Source organism: Calypte anna, chromosome 15 (assembly GCF_003957555.1).
Source record: "Calypte anna isolate BGI_N300 chromosome 15, bCalAnn1_v1.p, whole genome shotgun sequence".
NCBI lineage: Eukaryota > Metazoa > Chordata > Aves > Apodiformes > Trochilidae > Calypte > Calypte anna.
Genome location: NC_044261.1, coordinates 9,976,557 through 9,996,013, shown reverse-complemented (window position 1 = coordinate 9,996,013; position 19,457 = coordinate 9,976,557). Strand labels below are relative to the sequence as shown.

General features: G+C 47.3%; 2 protein-coding genes across 2 annotated transcripts; both read left to right on the top strand.

The window, feature by feature from the left end:
• The first annotated feature begins 237 nt into the window (after positions 1 to 237).
• Positions 238 to 5,917, top strand: UNC119B (unc-119 lipid binding chaperone B). Its single transcript, XM_030460555.1, has 5 exons — positions 238 to 452; positions 1,090 to 1,203; positions 1,709 to 1,820; positions 2,051 to 2,223; positions 3,113 to 5,917. The coding sequence occupies exons 1-5, from the start codon at positions 251 to 253 to the stop codon at positions 3,223 to 3,225; spliced, it is 714 nt and encodes a 237-aa protein (XP_030316415.1). The 5' UTR covers positions 238 to 250; the 3' UTR covers positions 3,226 to 5,917.
• Positions 5,918 to 7,360: 1,443 nt separating this feature from the next.
• ACADS (acyl-CoA dehydrogenase short chain) lies at positions 7,361 to 14,984 on the top strand. The gene is made up of 10 exons (XM_030460533.1): positions 7,361 to 7,456; positions 7,805 to 7,968; positions 9,588 to 9,737; positions 9,919 to 10,030; positions 10,437 to 10,588; positions 10,855 to 11,025; positions 12,116 to 12,253; positions 12,535 to 12,630; positions 12,950 to 13,006; positions 13,617 to 14,984. Exons 1-10 carry the CDS (start codon positions 7,402 to 7,404, stop codon positions 13,767 to 13,769), a joined length of 1,248 nt encoding a protein of 415 aa, XP_030316393.1. The 5' UTR covers positions 7,361 to 7,401; the 3' UTR covers positions 13,770 to 14,984.
• Positions 14,985 to 19,457: the final 4,473 nt, after the last annotated feature.

Genomic DNA, 19,457 nt, shown 5'->3' with positions numbered 1-19,457 from the left:
GCTCGGCCTGCCCCGCTGCTATCCGCCCGCTCTCTGGAGCCCCGGGAGGAAGGTGCTGCCGCCCCGGGACGAGGAAGCCAGCCAGGTTGGTACTCGCGACGCGGCTCTGGGATGGCCCCGGAGGCGACGGGGACCCCCTCGCTTCGGGCCCCCTCGTTGCCAGGCAGCCCCCCGCCCCCTGACCCGCCGCCCCGCCCCTCGCTCCCATAGCTACCGAGGGCGGCGGCGGCCATCTTGGCGCGGCGGGGCCATGAGCGGTTCGAAGGCGAGGGCGGCGGCGGCGGGGCCGGAGAAGAAACCGCCGCCAGGGACCGGGGGGGGCCTCAGCCTCCTGCGGGGGCGGCGCGGCTCGGCCGACACGGCGCCGCGGACACCTTGGACCGAGTCCGAGCTGCTGGCGCTGGAGACCGTCCGGCCCGAGCACGTCCTGGGGCTGTGCCGGGTGACGGAGAGTGAGTGCGGGACGGGGAGGGAGCGCCGGGCCCGGGGAGGGGGCGTTCGGATGGGGTCCGGCGGGCCAGGGCGGGCATGGCCCCGCGTTGCTCCGTTCGTCCTCGAAGGGCCGGGGCGGAGGGGTCGGGGCCGGGCTGTCCCCTCTCCCTGGGACGGAGGGGAGAGAGGCGGGGGTGCATCGGGCCGGTGAGCGCTGCCAGCCGGTGCCCCGGCGTTGGGACCGGTTGAGGAGTGTGAGCCTTGTCCGGTACTGGCGGTACCGGACCGCAGCGCGGTGTGCTCCTGCCTTCAGCTTTGTTAAAACTTCCAGAAAGTTTGTGATGGGTTGGATTTTTTTAGTGTGTATGGGATTTTTTTCCTCCCTTTTTTTCTTTTTCTTTTTTATTGTTTTGTTTTTCCTCTGAGTTGCTGATCTCTGCTTTTCTGTCGAGCTCTTTTTTTTTTTCTTGCTGTGCTACCTGGCACCTAGTGTGCCTTTGTTTCTTATTGCCTCAGTTTTGCCTCGCGTTCCTGAAGCCTCTGCAAAACAACTTGCACTATGTGTCTTAATGGACTGGGGCTGGCAAAAGAAGACATTTCTGTGGTAATTGCTCAGCGTTTTTTTCAAATGTTACTGTATGTTTCTTTCTCTTCTAGATTATTTATGCAAACCTGAGGACAACATTTACAACATCGACTTCACCAGATTTAAGATCCGGGACCTTGAAACTGGAACTGTGCTGTTTGAAATTGCGAAGCCATCTCCTTCAGGTATGTCATGCTAACATTGCAGGGAGGCTAAAGAGACTCAGAGAGCCAAGAAGTTGCACTGCAGGACCCAAGCAGAAAGGTCCTTTGATATGTCCTGGTGACTAAATGCCTCTGCTTTAGGCATAGGACTGAATTTGCCTCTGCTGAAAAACTTGTCATAAAAATGTGAAGTGATTATTATGAGATGGGGAAGTACTATTGACAAGTCTTCCTTTGGTGGCTGGTTATGGTTCAGAGTTTCTTTCATGTGTTTTGGCAATTGCAAGGGGGAATATGCTGTGTGGGTTAAGGGTGCTTGTAGCTCTGGAGCCACCAAGACTGTGCCAGCTGCCATAGCATATCTTTATTACTTAGTGCCAGTATGAATCTCAGACCAATTATTACCCTTTCAGTTCAGTGCCACCTTTCAGTTCAAGTAATAGTTTGTCCTGATATACCCACTAGCCAGTATCACCTTATGTGGTACTCTGTTAGCTGAATAACTCTGAGCTGGTGTGTTTTCTAGAGCACAATGATGAGGATGAAGATGACAACAGTGAGCTGGATGCTAGTGCAGGCCGCTTTGTCCGCTACCAGTTCACCCCAGCATTTCTCCGCCTCCGGACTGTTGGTGCAACGTGAGTATGAGTTTATACAAAGAAGGGAGAACCAGGTGTTTACAGTGTCGCATGGCAGTTTATAGCAAAACTGAGTCAAAGACTACAGAGAACCCATCTTACACTACAAATATCAAAGTGTCTCTGGAATGCACTGATGGATACTTAGGTAGCCTTGGGTCCAAGACATCGTTCTTCCCAATAGGAAGGGTGGTATGTCATCTTAGCTTTTCTTTCCTGCTTTTTTGCAGAGTGGAATTCACAGTTGGAGAAAAACCGGTGTCAAACTTTCGAATGATTGAGAGACATTACTTCCGAGATCGCTTGCTGAAGAACTTTGACTTTGATTTTGGCTTCTGCATTCCCAGTAGCAGGAACACATGTGAACACATCTACGAATTCCCTCAGCTCTCAGAAGACCTTAGTAAGTATCTCCTTTCCCACACTGAGTTGTGTTCTGTTTGTGTATGTGCATATGCTCATTTTCTCCCTCTCTCTGCTTGTGAAAGAAGCTGTGACTGGGATGAGTAGGACAGGAATAGATAGATGCAGATTCCTAGTTTAAGCTGTGTGTAACCTTGACTGAATTACACATTTGGGCTGCAAGTTCTTTGAAAATTAAAGCCTAAGACAACTGTGTTGTCAAGTCACAGGCTGCAAGAACTGATTAGAGTCACAAGGTTTACCTGACTGTTGCCCAACAGCATAGCCCAGAAGATAACGAAACCCTGAAAAAGGGTTCTTTTGGTAGCCATGCATCTGTTTTCAGCACATGCTGGTTATGGCTTGAGCCTCCTGCTTTGGAACAGAACCAGTTCTTCTCCGAGAGGTGTCTTAAACCTACCAAGATCTCTGCAAATATCCATTGTAGGGGGTATGTTTGAGCTTGGGGGGTGGATAGAGCAGGAGCTTGTGGGCCCATCTGTGGCTACCTGGGTGTGGGAGGAGGTGCAGAGTTTGTACCCTGCCTGTGTACTTGTTGGGAATGCTTGCTACCTCTCTGCTTAAAGATGTGATTGCTGCTCTGCTGTAGTGATGGCTCCAACAGTTTCTAAGGTTCCCTTGTGTGAGATTACTCCATCCCCATTTGTTTGCTTTTGACAGCACTTGTCTTGTGAATAGAAAGAACAAGAAGGGGCAGGCCAGAGCTTTTGAAGCACACTCAGCGGAGTGGTTTGCTTCCCTTAGTTGTGTAGGACAGGGCATCAACCTGGTAAATCCAGCAGAATGGCAGAGTCCTTTTCTTTCTGACCATGTGGTGCCCAGTGGAGTGTGGCAGGCTTTTGAATGTAATTGAGCTTTCTCTTTCACAGTCCGTCTGATGGTTGAAAATCCATACGAGACCCGCTCAGACAGCTTTTACTTTGTGGACAACAAGTTGATTATGCACAACAAGGCCGATTATGCTTACAACGGAGGACAGTAATTGTTCTGTGTCTGCTGGATGCTGTGATCCCGTTAACCATTCCGATGTCCAGGGCTGGACTGGAGTTGCTGTCTCGTGCAACAAGGCTTCTTGCCAAACCTTTTTGTCTTACACGAGGCTGAAAACATGAAACAAAGACGACAGCTCATGGAAGTAATGGAAATCTCCCTGCAACACTTCTCTGTCTGGCACCAAACATGTTGTGCCTCTCACTATTTCCAATTACCTTCTGGTCCCTTAGCTAGGTTATGGATCAGAGGCACTGTTAGAACATTCTTGCTGTTACAGTCTTTATAGTTAGGTTGCACTTCTAGTGCATTTGATGTTTCACCTGTTGGGTGACTACCCTCTTTCAAGAAGTCATATTGTTTGGGTAAGCTATTTCTTAGCAGGAATCTTCCCCCTTCAAGTAGCCAGTGATGCCTGAAGAGCAGATCTCTGGTTGGATAGATCATCTATTTAGTGCACAGTGGTTTAGTTTGTAGTATGGCTGACATTGCTTTTTAGGGTGCATCCCAATATTCTCCAGTGGGAAAGAAAATAAGAGACAAATTCAGCTTCTAAGCAATGCAGGAACCTTCCTTCTGCCTCCAGGCCCCTGGGAACAGCTTGATCTCTGTCTTGTTAGAGATTTCACTGCAGATAGGTAATAGGAGGAAAAAAGGGGCTTCATCAAGGTTGGTCATTGAGTCAGTCTGATAGCATTTCCGTTTGAGCTCTTCAGAGCAAAATATTGAATTTTGCAGCTGAGGGGTCAACCTTATAGCAGAACTTAATCAATATATTTACCATTTCTCCTGTTTTCCTTTGTGTAGGAATTCTGGCTCTTGCTGTGGCATGTATTGCTTTTTAGATGGACAGCATATTGTGAGTCTTGCTCGGGTGGAGGGTAGGCATCAGTCTATAGAAAGGAAGAATGTGGAAAATCACTTAGAAATGTGTAGGAAGCAATAACTTCCTAGGTTTCAATCTCTATACTTTTAAACCTGGATGATATGACAGAGGCAGTGTTCTCAGCTCATTTGCTTTGTTGCAGTTGAGGTATTAGTATCTAAAAGCTTCTCAGGTCAAATCACTCAATGTTACAGAATGGGATTCTTACAGTTTGAGAACTGACAGAAGTTTTCTTCAGCTGAGCTGACATCCCTGCTTTGCTTGCTTAGCTGCTTACTTATGGTATAGGAAGTTCTGCTGAGTTAATTACTGCCAGATCAGGGGATATGTTTCACCTATGTTTGGGTCTGGCAATAGGAAATGGCATCATGTGGTGAGTAGATCCATATCTTCTCAGCAGCCATGGTGGGGCCCAAAAATGTCTGCTAACAAAACCTTTTTTTGCCTATTTTGCTGACTCTTAAGACTGGCATTGTTCCTGTTCCCATGCTGGGCTGGTCAGTTGTGTCTAGACCAGAGACATTTTCTAGTATTAGTTCCACTTTTTCCTTGAGACAGTTGAAATCTAATTCCCTGGTGGATCCAGTTGGTTACCTGCTGTGTTAAGTGTAAGGTTCAGCATAGTTTATGTTTTAGCAGGACTAAATGCAGTGGGGATCAGAGCCTGGAGCCTGTTAATGCATAGACAGCAGTAGGAAACCACTGCCTTTACCTCACAGATTAATGACGTTAACTTTGGCACAGCAGGGTAAGCAGTGAGAGTGTGTGAGGTGGCAGCCATGAAAGAATTTCCAGCTCTTGGGAAGATATTTAATTATGATTAACCACAACAAATGACCTGTTCTGGGTGGAGCATTAATCTTGAGCCAACCACAACAAATGTCTTGGGAATGTGGAGGGGCAAGGTCTGCCTGGTTGAAAGATGAAGAACAATTATGCTACCATCAATCCCCTCCAGCATCTCCAGCAGCGCTTGGACAATCTTGTTTAGTTAGCTCAGAATTAGTTGAAGCTACTTGTAAAGTGGAGCTTGAGATGTCTCTTGCAGTGGTTGTCTTCAGAAGGCCTTGTGGCATGATGGTGAGGTGGGAAACATTTGTTTCAGTGACAAGGCAGAACTGCCCAGAAGTGTTTTTTTCATCCTAAAGTGTTCCGAGATTCTCAGGATAATGTCTGAAGAGCCTGCTACTTATTTTCTGGGAAGTTTTACATTCCTGAAATCAATTTGTATGTAGTATAAATCCACGTGCCTTTAAATGTTACTTTTATCATATTTTCTGTATGAAGCAAGCTCTTGCTTTTCATGAGTTGGATGATTCCCATCTGTTTTCTATGTCACTGCATAAAGGTTCTTAAAAGGAAGACAGGCTGTTGCCAGAGTGAGCACCAGAAATCACTGTATGCAAATACCAACTGTGTGAGCCGTTTGTAGCAGTCAACATGCAGCTCTGCACGGTCGGGGGCTGTGTAGGGGTGTGAGTGCCATCTAGCAGCTGCTTTGCAGAAGGCGGCTGACAGCAGGAGAGCACTGCCCGGTGTAAATGAGACATTTGATGCTTATAGCAATGTGGATTCCTGTCTTCAGTCAGTACCTCTGCCAGGAGTGATGAGAAAAAAGCACTGAAGCAGTTGCTTTCCCATCGGTGAATGTATCAGCTATTCAGCAATAAGGAAAAGAAAACTGGAGGACAACCAGAAGACTTGCAGGCAGCAGTAGCACCCTTCAGTTTCTAGCTGTGTGTTTTTGGTTTGCTAAATTAGAAGGTCTTTGCCCAAAAGATGAGCTGCAGGAAAAAAAGTCCCTACAAGAGGGCAACCCAGCACTGGAAAGGTTGAAGTCAGGGATTTCCAAACCTCTGTCCCCACCTTGGCAGCTTCCCTAAGGTTTCTTTTCTCTTACATATTTTCCATAAAGTCTCTTCTCTGTGTGGCAGGGATAATGTAATTGGTAAACTTGGTTTCACAGAGTATCTTTCCTTCTGCATTTTGTGCTCTGATGCTTTAATCATGGATCAAATCTAATCATGCCAGTGAGCTAGGAAGAACTTCCAGTAGGACCTTGTCCTTGTCAGGTGGATGCCGTGTCCTAGCCAGGTGCTGGATGCAAGGGAGATGCTTTCAGTGTTGGTTAAAGTTTGAGCAAGAGAAAAGGATTTGTGCAGACAGGTTCCCTTAGATCATGTGCCGAGTTGGAAAGAGAAAAGAATTGGGATCATACTGTGTTCTGCTATTAAAAAAACCAAAACACCAACCAAAAAAACCCACCCAAAACCCCACAAAGGGACCATACCCACAAACTTACATTAAATCTTTACAGTATTTGTCCTTTTAGGACCATGAACTCTATTTCACTTCTTTTTTGAGGCAAGTGCTTTGGATCCATGCAAGCAAGCTTCCTGGACAGCTATTTTCATGATTGACTGAGGAATATATACTGCACCTTGTGAAGGAAGGTCATCTTTTGTTATATGGACTGGGTGCTGCTCTTCCTGTCCTCTGTTTTTGTAGGAAGAGCCTTCCTTTGTGTGTTTACCTTAGGATTTCCAATGCGTCTTGCTGCAGAGAAGCAGCAGCAGCCTCATCTCTGGTGCTTGGGGATGTTTATTCTGCTTATCTGAGGGTTCAGGAAGAAAACCACAAGTGTTTAGAAAGCAGAAGAGAATGAGCAAGCAGTATGGTGAAGCAGTAAGATCTAAACGTGGTAATTCCTCAGCTCTGTGCTTCGCTGGATCCTCTCCAGCAGTTTTCTGGAGTTTACCTTCTCTCCTGGTCCCATCAGGCTGCGTGGTGCAGCCCTCTGACTCCAGCACTGCCGTCTCCCCGGAGCTTTGCCATGAGGATGGGGCTGACGGACAGCTGCCTGGCGGGGTCATCGCCTCTTCCTCTGCAGCAAAGGCCACAGGAACACCAGCAGCAGCCTCTGCCCGGCTCTCCCTGCTGTGCCCGGGCACCATTTGTATCTCACAGTGTGGCCTTGGGGCTCCGTGCTCTCCCTTCTCGGGGCAGCAGCAGCCGTGCTGGCCCAGCCCTTCAGTGCCGGGGGGTGGCCGGCTCCTGGTGGCTCGCAGCAGGCTGCCGGGTGGCGGTGTTTTTGTACAAAAAGGTTGTTTTGTCACCAGCAACAGTAATAAAGGAACCTCTCCCGTTTTGGCACAGGCGCTGCCGCTCCGGGGGCGGGCCCGGGGCGCGGGGAGGTGGCGGGGCTGGGCCGCCAGGGGGCGCCGGCCGCGCGGCGGGCGCGTGCGCTGTTTCTTCACTCTCCTCAGGCGACGGGCGGCGGGCATGGCGGCGGCAGCGGCGGCGGCTTTCCTGGCTAGGGCCCGGGGGACACCCAAGGGTGAGGGTGCCGGGCTCGGTTTTGCTCCGTCGAGACTCCTCGGGGCGTTGGGGGCTGCGGGGTACGCGATTCGGATCGGAAGGAGCCGCGGTCTGGGCGGGGAGGCAGCGCCCCGGTGCCCTTCAGGCCCTGCGGTGTGGGCCCCCACAGCCGCGGCGGGCGGTGCCGCCCTTCAGCCGAGCCCCCAGACCGCTTGTGCCGCAGCTGCGGTCCCAACACCTTGATGCAAAGGAAAAGATGTCCCTCCGGCATGGCCCCCAGCCCCGTTGCATGTGTCCCGCCTGGGCTGGTTTCAAGTCTCCCGTAGGCGAGAAGGGAAACAGCGGCGCTTAATTCCTTTCCTTTCAGCATTGGCCTTTGGATGCCTCCGCACACTGCACACCGTGTACCAGTCAGTGGAGCTGCCAGAAACCCACCAGATGCTTCGTCAGACTTGTCGGGACTTCGCAGAAAAAGAGCTGATGCCAGTGGCAGCTCAGTTGGATAAGGAGCACCGCTTCCCAGCCGAGCAGGTGCGTGCTGCTCCTGCCGGGAGCTAGGCACGACAGAGGCCCACTGGCTCTTTCGGAGGTTGGCATCCTTCTTCTCAAGGGGCAGGACCACCTGGGCCTGGAGCAAAATGTTCTTTAAGCACTGGCTTAGCAGTAAATGGAAGTTTAGACCAATTTGAGAAGTTGGTTTAGAACTTGTGGGAGAGTTCTTTGAATGTGGAGGTTGTCATGCCCACAGGACATATTGAGCCCTTTACTTGTGTTTCTGTGTATTGGGCTCTAGTGCTATTGAGTTTTCAGTTCTCTTATTGACTTTCCTGTGGGCTGCTATACAACTGACTTATAAAATCAATGAAATAATTTTATAAACTGCCCATAACCATAAAAACGTTTTATAGTGAGGAAGCGTAGGTGACCTGAGTGCCTTTCAGATGGTGAAAAGAAGTCATCAGGAGATGTGAGGTGCATGTTGGTTATTCTCTAGGGCTGTGAAGAAACAGGATTCCAGTCAAACCTGTGACTTCTCTTGTGGAAAGCAGCACAGACACAGCACTATAGTCTCAGTCATGTTGGGTAGAAAAACTCACCTCTTTCATTACAATGAAATACTAAACTCCAGAAAAGTAAATATTGTTTTATTAACCAAAAGCTAAGCAAGTACAGTCAGAGGCAGCCTTGCCATATGCCCCTTTCTATTAAGGAGTAAGGAAGGTAGTCAAGAAAATCATACTCTAAGGAAGAAAATACTGTCCTCTTTCCTTCACTGTTCTTATCTGAGAATTTTACATTTGATTTTGAGTCTTTTCTGTTGAATGTGTGTGGGGAATTAAAAACTGTGAAGTGTTTATTAAGATAAAGAAACATACATAGAACTATCTGGTTTTGTTCATTCTCTGGATTTGATGTGACTGATTAGTGTTTTGGGTGCCCATACAGGAAGGAGAATATTTGTTTAAAAATTCCTTTTGGTTTCTCTTAAAGCAAGCAGAGACTGGTAGCGTGTTCATTTCTGCAAAAACAAAAGCTTGACATCTTGGATATAAAAGCAGAGGAAAGCTTGGGTTTTCACTTCTGCTTGCAAAATGTTATCAAGAAAAATTGAATGAGACAGAAGAGCTTATGGTCATGAAGACAGGGGTCCAGCTGAGGAGCTTTGGGTGGAATAATTTGGAATGTATTCAACAATTACATTTTCTGGGGAGCAAGGCCTAGCTTCAATGGGAATGAAAAATCACCATCTTGCAAACCTTTCTGTGGATCATTCATTCTGTAAAATTCTTTCCTTGTGCAGTCCTAGGCTGAAGCTCAGCAGATGCAAAGGTAAAGTTCTCATGATTTTTATCAGCATCTCCCTATTTCATCTTCAAAAGGCTCCCTGCTTCCTGATGCTGAAAACAGCTCTTAAATAAGCAAGAGCTTTGTCTTAGGCAGAAGTGACTGTGCACAGCTCTTGTTGATGACACTGGGACCGGGGGGCACTTAACCAACCTGTACAGTCAGACTCCCATTTCACCAGGAGCTGTATGCTTTCTTCCTCTGTGTGTAGCCCTGCTATGACCTGAGTATATCCATGTGTCTGCATGTATTTGCTGGGGCACAGGTGGTGCAGAGGATCTTAGTTCTCTGTTCCCTGTGTGCAGGTGAAGAAGATGGGTGCCTTAGGGCTGCTGGCTATGGATGTGCCAGAGGAGTACAAAGGAGCAGGCCTGGACTACCTGGCCTATTCCATAGCTGTGGAGGAGATCAGCAGGGGCTGCGCGTCCACCGGTGTCATTGTCAGTGTCAATAATGTAAGTGGTTTGGGTTGTGTGGGAGGGGCAGGAACCAAGGCTGGCATCAGGGGTTTATTGGGTTTATTGTATGTGAGAAATGGGATCTGTTCCTGTAGTGGGTTCTGGTGTGTGGTAGAGCACTTAGATGTTAGGGAGTTGAGCCTTCAAGATGCACTAACTCAACTCTCAATTCTTAAAGTCTCTCTATTTAGGGCCAATACTCAAGTTTGGCTCTGAGGAACAGAAGCACAAGTGGATTGCACCCTTCACCAGTGGAGAGAAAATTGGCTGTTTTGCCCTTAGTGAACCAGGTGATGTGACTGTTACTGTTCTGTTGCAAAGAAGAACCTAGGGAAGCTTCTTTCTTTAGTCTGGTTTAGGATGGACTTTGAAGTCTGTCAAATTGTAACAGTTTTCAGAAAGGTGGTTTACAGCAATTCTGTGTAAGGGAAGTCTCAGTTCCCAAGGTATCAACTGACATCTCCATGGTCCCTGCTGAAAATTTTCGTCCCCTCTGTGGGCAGAGCTCTGGAGATGGCCACATATGACACATGGGCCTTTCCCCCTTCTGTTTGAACCCCATGGGAGGGACAGTGCTGACACTACTGCTGTTACAAGAGGTGCTGCGGGCTGATGGTGGGGGGGGTGTGAGCAGGGAGTGGGTTTGCACCCCAGTCTGCCTCTGACTAGATTTTTGTTTTCTGGTGTCTCGCTCAGGAAATGGCAGTGATGCTGGTGCAGCATCCACAGTGGCACGCCTGGATGGTGACGAGTGGGTTCTGAATGGCACCAAGGCCTGGATCACCAATGCCTGGGATGCTTCAGCCACTGTGGTGTTTGCTACTACGGATAAATCCCTGAAGCACAAGGTGCATTCAGTTGGGTCAGTCAGAAAAAAGGGCCAGGGCTAAAGGGGTTGTGCAGGAGATGCACTCTGGAAAAGCTGTGAGCTATTTAGAGCTTTGTCGGCATTGAGGAGGGGCTGATGTGTCTTGGCTTTGTTTTGCCTCAGCTCTCCCCTCTCTTCTGGTTACCTAGATATGTGGTTTCTGTGAAAAATGTTTGGAGAAAGCCTGTTGACAGCCAGGTAAGTGGGAAGTTGGCACCATTCCTAAGAGTTTGGGTCTTGTTACAGGGCATTAGTGCGTTCCTGGTTCCCATGCCAACTGCTGGGCTGTCACTGGGGAAGAAAGAAGACAAGCTGGGAATCCGAGCCTCTTCCACTGCCAACCTGATATTTGAGGACTGTCGGATACCCAAGGCCAACCTACTGGGGCAGCCAGGAATGGGCTTCAAAATTGCCATGGTAAGAGCTGGGTCAGGGTGCAGATGTGGGTGTGTAAAGCACAATTTCCCAAGACAGCCATTTCCACAGCCGTTTTCAGACTTGGGATCACTTTGGTGAGAACTGCAGGCATAAACTGTTCTGTGTGACATTAAGCAGTTGACCCTTCTGGCCAACATGAGAGAAATAATTCATAGAGCTTGATGAATCATTAATTTACCAGGTTATGTGTCAGCAGGGGTGGTGTATTTTAATTCTTCTTTCCCTACCCTCTGTTCCTCCAGTTTGTACCCACAGATAGAGGGAAAACATGGCATTTTCCCTAAATACTTTCGTAGAGGAAGGCTGTCCTGGAGACCCAGGAAAACCTCTGGGTAATGTCTATAGGGGGATGAAATCTGAGTTGCTTCTGAGGAGGAGCCAGGCAGCTGTGGAACAGCAACTTCTCATTACTTTCTCTGGTGGCCTCACTTTTTGAAAATGGCTGAGAGAAATCCCTGGAGACCAGCCCATTCCATTTAGAAAATACACTTTTTTCAAAGACACTCAGCCCAGGACTGGGAAGATTAAGTCTTCTGTCACTGTGCTTTAAATTCTTCCTGAGCATTGTGAGGAGGGGAAATGGTTAAAAACCTAATGGGCAGGTGTTTGAGGTAAGAAATTACTGAGGCATTCACTAGTAATTTTGAAAACATTTGCTTCAGCTGTGTATGATGAGAGCAAAGAGGAAAATTGACCAGATTTCCATTTTTTTTTAGTTAAAGTAGAATCAGCTGTAATGTTCCAGGGGGTGTAGCTGTAATGTTCCTTTCAGCCCCTTCCAGAGCAGGTGCTCCTCATTGTGCTGTTTTCCTTATTTTGCACCCCCCTCTCTTCACCCTTAGCTATTAAGAAGCAGTACCTCTCCTTTCTGCCCTGCTTTTTGTACCCCTGGCCTCTCTCTGCAGTGTCCAGTACCTTTTATAGCTCTTTGTACTTGTATAACTGGCAATATTCTGAATCAAGGAGGTGTTAAGGCTACAGCAGCTTCCCAGAAAGAGCAGACATGCAAATGTATTATGTTTGATCATGTGTGACTTGATTTAACACACTTACTTTGTGTCTTCCACAGCAAACTCTGGATGGAGGAAGGATTGGCATTGCCTCCCAGGCTCTTGGCATAGCACAGGCAGCTCTGGACTGTGCTGTGGATTATGCTGAAAAGAGAATGGCCTTTGGGTCACCCATCACAAAGCTGCAGGCAGTGCAGGTACGAGCAAGGCGGATGGGGCAGTTCTGGACATTGCTGGTGCTGGTGGAAAGGTCACCTGGGCATGGCTTCAGGCACAGTGCACTTTGTACTGTCTGGGATAAACACTGTAATAATTTTTGTTTTCAGACACTTGTTAAAACTGATTGTTGCAATAGACATATGTTTTTTTTCTAGCAATTCTGGCTGGGGAGAGGGGAGGGGGAAAAAGGAGATGTCTGTTCTGCTCTCCTGTGGGCAGAGGCTGCCTTCTGGAACAGGGGCCATGTTTGTTGTTGCAGTTTAAGCTGGCAGACATGGCTGTGGCCTTGGAGGGTGCACGCTTGCTGACCTGGAGAGCTGCTATGCTGAAAGACAATGGGAAGCCCTTCACAAAGGTATTCCCATTCTTGCATTTGTCCAGCAGTGACAACGCAGGGGACAGGCTCAAGGCAAGCAAACTGCTCTAGTGCAGTGTGGGTGCTGCCAGTGTGTGACCCACCAGCAGACAGTGGGCTGTGCTGCCTCTGCTCTGGCAGTCTGCTGAGCCCTGGCCTGGTTCTAGCCAGGGGTAGGAGGGTGGCATCTCTCAGCTGTCACCAAGGATCAGGCCTGTCTCTCTGCACAGCTGGACTGCGAGTGTTCCAGCTTCTCATGCAAGTGTGGTGTTCCTTTATGTGAGAGCTGCAGCCTTAGTGATGTTTTCCTTCCCCAAAGGAAGCTGCCATGGCCAAGCTGGCTGCATCAGAAGCTGCAACAAACATTGCTCATCAGGTAACTACCTCAACTGATGTTTCTGACATACAGCATGCTGAAAGGGAGTTTGTGTTGTTATATGAGTGCTTGGGGAAGGTGGGATGGAATTTAACAGTTCTGTTGTTTTTTGTTCTTAAACACACCCCCATGGCTAAAGCTGGATAGCACAGCCATCTTCCTGGTTTGGGGGTCTGTGGTGGTTTATGCTGGCTGTATTACTGAAGTCTTCTTGTGCCTGCTTTGATACAGGACAGTGGCAAGGGTTTGAGTGGGATCAGCAATGGTGGTGGGAGCATGGGTGGAGCAGTCAGGACTATTAGAAAGTTTGTGACATAAGTAAGCAAATGAAGCAGGACCTTTGTCTGCATTTATTTTCCTCTGTTCTTCACCAAAGTGTCTTAGCTGAACGTGGATCCCTAACAAGTAACTCTGAAGTGATTAGAGCTTTGTCTGGGACATCAGTATTGCCTTAAACCTATTTATTCCTCTGCAAACGGGTGCTGTTGTCCCAGAGTGTCATCCCCATGCCTCTAGTTATGCTTGCAGTGGGCTTAGCTCCTTTTAAGGTGGCTTTGGAAAACAGATTCCTTGTCCCTGCTTCCTTTCTAACCCGCTGCCTTTGTCTCAGGCTATCCAGATCCTGGGTGGGATGGGCTACGTGACGGAGATGCCGGCTGAGCGCCATTACCGGGACGCTCGCATCACCGAGATCTACGAGGGGACCAGTGAGATCCAAAGACTGGTGATAGCAGGACAATTGCTGAAGGCCTACCGTAGCTGAAGAGGCTGGGTACAGCAAGACACTGCTCCAGAGTGCTTTGTAATAGTGCACAACAGTGATCAAGTCTTGGCCTGCTTGAATGAGGCTATTGGTGGAAGATTTCCTCACCAATGAGTAACTGACCCTTTTGTTAAAAAATGTGCTGACTCTGCTTTGGACAAAGTGTGGTGCATGGAAGGTTGTATCTAGGTTAGTAAATGATGGCTGTGAGTGCAGGAGGGAGGAGGCACCCTGTCCATGTAGGAGAGCGTATGTGTTTTCCTAAACTGGAGCATTGTTTTGGTGTGGTAGCAGCAAAATGACTTTGCTGTTCTGTAAAGCCAGCAGCTCTCCTTGTGTGCTTCCCAGTCACTGCCTGTTTTGCAAGGATTTGTCACTACTTGGTACTCAATAACCAGTGACAAAGTTTGAGGCACTGAGAGATGTGACCTCTGTGCTCTGTTCCAGGCTGTGGGTTACACTGCTGCTTCTGATCAGACATCAGTGAATTTCAGGTGTGGGATTCTTCCAGCTGGAGCTGAGGTAGTCTGTGCAGCAGTGCACTTTTCCCCACTTGCAGCAGGAGAGGAGCCAGACAGGAGGACACAGGTACTACCTATGCATAAAGGGCTCTTCATACAGACTATGTAGATGTACAAAAGTCAGGAAAACCCTCTCAGTCTTGGGGAGTAGAGCCCAGCAGCCTGCTTGCTCAGCCACCTACAGCTGTAGGTGTGAGAGTTAAGGATAGAACAGCTGTATAATGCCTGAGGATGATTTAAAAAAAAAAACAGAACACAGTCCACCAAAAACTTGTCTGCTCCCAAAGCTGCTTTTGGTGTGCCAACAACTACCCAACAGGAAGGAGTGCATCAAGTGGCAGTAGCAGCCTTTAATCTCAACCTGTTTTGGACAACAACTAGGAAATAAACAGATGACATTGGAAAACCTTACCAGGAAGCTTTAGCAGTAGAACATTATCCTCAGTTATCTTTGGCAAGAAATTAACTTGTAGAAGATTTAACAGCCAAAAGATCTCAACTCAGGAAAAAAAGGGACAGGATTAAGACTGCACCCTGTATGGCTCAACCCCTTTTCCAGACGAGTACACTAGAGGGCAATGGTTATTTGACCGTGGTGACATTCATTTAGATTTCTGTGGAGAGAAAAACCAAGAGGATTCTACTACATATAAGAAAGCAGAGAAGACAAATAAAGCCTGATTTTTTTAAGGTTCACCAGTCCCCATTTTTTTTTTAATATGAAAATGTGAATTCATGTAGAATATTTTCTTCCAGTGACAAGACACAAAAGCATAAACTGGCAGGGCCAGCACACACCGCTATTGGACAACGCCGTGAGCTACAGTGGGTGTTGGCTACTGCAGACGTCTCAGCGATCTCAGTAATCCCTTTGCAGGGCACTAGAGGGCAACTGCATGTCGGGGGAAAGTCTTCAAGTCCTGAAATTCTATTTGCTGTTCTTATAAGCCTCAGGGTTAACAGAAACAGAGCCAGGCAGTGAATTCAGCAGGAGTATTTCTACTGGAAAAACCACTCTAGAGACTGTGACTGTGTTGTAAAACATGTATGGCTTCTAAGAGTGTTTCTAGCTTGATTTCAGCCCTGTTGCTGCTCTGATGGTTGCTAAAGGCTGGTGTCTGTGATTGTGTAGGAGGAAGTGATACTATTTTACACTTCTTGCAGCCACTTGGCTAGAACAGGAGCTGTAGAGCTGCTCACTGCAGGAAAGTGAGGACTTGAGGATGCAGAATTATTGTTCAGTACCCACCTTGTGTGCTGAGGTCCAGTGGACTCCTCCCCGGTAACCCAGTCATGATTAGGCCATGCTGACTGAAGTGCTGCTTCTCTCTTCAGCTAGTTGCTCCTCTCAGATTTTCACTAAAGCTTTCACACTGCTCCTCTTCAACAGCATACCTCCTTCATTCACCAACTCTTAATTACTGCAGCATCTCCAGAGAAATTGCTGCTTTGTGTGCACCTTGGCTTACCTAAGGAGAATAGCTACAATATAGCTCTCTCAACTGACAGAGAACACACCAGAACCTGCAGACCAGATGCAATGGTGGACCTTTTGCAAAGAATAAGGGAGGATGCAGCACCAAGGACTTGTCTGCTCTTGAGGAGGCCCTGCTGCTATGCCTGTAACCAGAGCCTGCTTTTGGAGCACCTGGATCATGCACCTCATGCCTTGTTAACAAGCTTCCTGCTGGCTCTGCCATCAGTACAAGATTACCTGGCTTGAAACTGCATACTTGATGCTAACTAGCTGAGTTCTGCACCTCTGCCATAGTCTAGATCATTATATTGCTCATCATCAAATTACAGAAAAGGTGGATCTGGTCAGAAACCACCATAAGTACAGCATGTTAGTTAGGTTCCTGAGCATAGGAACCTCTGAAGATGCTCCAGTATTACCTAAAATGTGTGTTTAGGGTACAAAGTCTCTTAAGCTTTCCAGTACCTTCCTTGCTGCCACAGGTCAAGAGGGGGAGCAGTAACCTGTCCCATAGCACCACTGACAGCACTGCTTTGGGGTAAACAGCATGGCTATGCAAAACCCTGCCCCAAGAGCCCTGGGAGCAAAGAACTGGCTTTTCTCAGAACAGGATCCTAAGATGGCTGAGAGAATGCATCTGCTCCTCAGGGCTGTTGCAGAAGAGAACTGCTGAAAGTGCAGAACACAAACAAGTTTTGCAGCATTAAAAAGGGAGCTCTCACCATGAGCCACCCCCAGACAGCACTCACCTAGGCATGGGTAGGGCCAGGCTGTCCTTTGAGAAAGGGTCTATTACAGGGGAAGCCAAAAGTTTTTATCAGTTTTCAAACTCAGCCAACAAATTCAGACAAATTGCAAAGTCAGGCCATTGAGATGAAGATCAGGTATTACATAAATAAGAAAGAGGAAAGGAAGGAGATAAGCCACAGCTACACTTTTCAAGGACATTGTATTTTTTGCCCCAAGTACTCCAAGTGTACATGAAACGGGCTATGAGGCAGACTACTGGCAATGAAGCAGGGGGAGTCCTATCTATAATCCTTTTTTAGGAAACAATTAGAGTAAGGATGAGTTACTTCTTCATCTGTAGATTTCATATATTTTACTTTGTATGTGAAGCTTGCAATCTCTTCATGTGAGTTCCCAACAGACTGAAGGAAGAGAAGAGCTGTTCTGGGCTGTCAAAATTAAATGCACACAGGTAAGAAATACTTAACTCTTCCTGGGGAGCACAGATGTGAGCCATGCTTCTTGGACTGGTCCCCACCAAGAAAGAAAAGCTGCCTGGAGTCTGGATCACCTTCTGAAGCATTTACCTTCCCTGGAGCACAGCAGGATGAGGCTTACCACTGAATTTCAGACAATTTTGAAAAAAACCCCCAAACAGGTGCATTAGCTCAGCCTTTGAAGTTTAAGCAGAGTATCAAATGGACAGGACTCAGCTGAAATTGCTGCAGTATTGCTTTCACATTGGAATAGTCTCTGCTCGTCTTTGTTGACTGCTAGCTAAGAAAAATAGGACAAATCATATTAAACTATTTCATCTGAGTTGAGAGCCCTGCTTACACACACTCACCTGGCAACTGCCACACAGGTGATGTTGGGGATCTTAGAAAGCATGAAAAATACCAAGTCTGAAAGACATCGTGAAGTACCTGTAAGAAGAACAGAAAGAAGAAATGGAATAGAGGTAAGAAAACGTGACTTTTAACTTGAATGAAAAATGCAGATTACAGTCTAGCTAAAAATTGCCTTCAAATTCCACCCACTCACTCCGTTGTATTAAAAGAGAAATACCTGGGAGCCTTTCCTCCAGTTCCCCCTCCAGGGAGGTCAGTACTGAGCAGGGGCCAGCAGCCATCACTAAATGATTCTAATGGTGTGATCCCTAATTGCCTCAATGGCGTCTTCCTCTCTCTCAAAACTTACCATACTCCCATGCTCAGGACAGGAAATGTTCATCTCAGCAAAAGGCTTTTGAATGTCACAGGATCTCAAGTGCAGCCCTGGCCACCCTGGCATGCTCCTGAGCCTCTGCAGGCAGCACAGTACAGCCTTTTAGCTGGGCTGGGCACAGGTTTGGCAGCTTCCTGGGTTGCTTCCAAGAGGCCAATTCAGACATGGAATGACCAGCTTGCATTTCTGATACACTTTACTCATACTGGCTGGCCAGACAAGCCCAGGTCATTTCTGAACTCTCATGTTTGCAAGACAGGTATGACCTTAGGGAAATTACAAAATATAAACAGTACAATTTCTAAACTGATTATTCCCACAGATGCAGCCAAAAACTGATTCCAGAACTGTTTCTGGGTTTGCACATAACAGTTCTGGTTGCTGTAACCATGCTCTAGTCTCACATTTTTGCCAGTATCTTTTTATTTTCCTACAAATAGGCTTATATTTGTCAAACAATTACTAAAATATTTTTTTCTAACAACTTTTCAGAAGAAAGGGCTTGTCAGTCTCACTGCAGGACTTTGTGCCAAGTTAGTAAAGAGTTCAACAAAATGTTAAACCAAGAAGACATGAACATCCCACAGGCCCAGGGAACCCATCCACTGATGGCCTCTGGAAATCCAAAGGACCACAGCACCTCCTGGGTTCATCCTTGAGCTGAGAGAGCACCCAGTTGGCCAGACTGAAGAAACAAGGACAGAAGCTGTGTCAGCACAGGGAGGGCCCAGCAGCTGAGTAGCAAGGTAGGAATCTCTTTTTAATCCCCTGAATGCTGAGGTTGTTCTAGATGGGAGAGCTGAGGGATAAAGCTTTACAGCTTTAACTTAGGAGAATGCTTTTCCCTCTGCAAATAGTAATAGCTTTGTAATGAGAACAGAGACACTTCAGTTAACCCCTCTGCAAAGCACCAGAATCCCTTTCCCATAGGTTGCAGCTGCTGGTCTGCACTGATGGGACAATAAATACCTTCCAGTTTTGCTCACCTGGCAGTGGTGAGATTCTACCAGGGATGTGGGACAGTCAGCTCAGTGCAGCAGTCACTACCTGTGGGTTCAGAGACAAAGCACTGCAGTTACAGTTCAGTGTCTTACCTCAGTGCACGTCAGAAGGTTGCAGTGTGCAGGAAGGCAAAACAGATTGTAAAGGAAGGCAAAGGTTTTTCTGGAAAACTAAATTAATTTGCATTAAGCATTTGTCAATTAGAACTTCTAGAACTTTCTTCCAGAAACCTTTCTAATCACAGATCATTCATAGGTATGTTTTTGTAGGAGGGACTAAACAGTGCCATTGCAAAACAGAGAAAGTCCTTTTAATTTAAATCCCAGTCAAGCACAAAACCTTGTCTTCTTTCATTCTCTTCACTCTCCTCAGTATTTCATTCACCTTAAGTTTGAGTTATCAGTTAGCTGAAAACTGATACAAGCTGATTGCAAGTATAGGACCTACCACCTGCTATGGACAGAAAAAGCAGGTTTTTTCAATGAAAAGTGACAGTTACCTGATGAAGAGCATTGCAGATGTTAGAGGAAATGCTTTGAACTCAGTGAAAGACTAACTGGAGGGAGGGGGAATAGTCACAATATCCCCTTTGCCACACCCACCCATCCACACTTAAAAATCTTACCTGTTGTAAGGAGACTGCAGCCCAGAGGAATGTCACTGTTCAGTCAGATTCCTTCTGTTCCTTCTTAAACTTCCCTGTTTTCCTTCCAGTCAGCTCTTACCAACATC

Coding starts and splice junctions, on each gene's coding strand:
- UNC119B (XM_030460555.1), top strand. CDS start 251: ATGAGCGGTTCGAAGGCGAGGGCGGCGGCGGCGGGGCCGGAGAAGAAA. Junction 1,204..1,708: donor TGCGAAGCCATCTCCTTCAG/GTATGTCATGCT, acceptor TGTGTTTTCTAG/AGCACAATGATGAGGATGAA. Junction 1,821..2,050: donor CTCCGGACTGTTGGTGCAAC/GTGAGTATGAGT, acceptor GCTTTTTTGCAG/AGTGGAATTCACAGTTGGAG.
- ACADS (XM_030460533.1), top strand. CDS start 7,402: ATGGCGGCGGCAGCGGCGGCGGCTTTCCTGGCTAGGGCCCGGGGGACA. Junction 9,738..9,918: donor TCATTGTCAGTGTCAATAAT/GTAAGTGGTTTG, acceptor CAATTCTTAAAG/TCTCTCTATTTAGGGCCAAT. Junction 10,031..10,436: donor TTTTGCCCTTAGTGAACCAG/GTGATGTGACTG, acceptor TGTCTCGCTCAG/GAAATGGCAGTGATGCTGGT.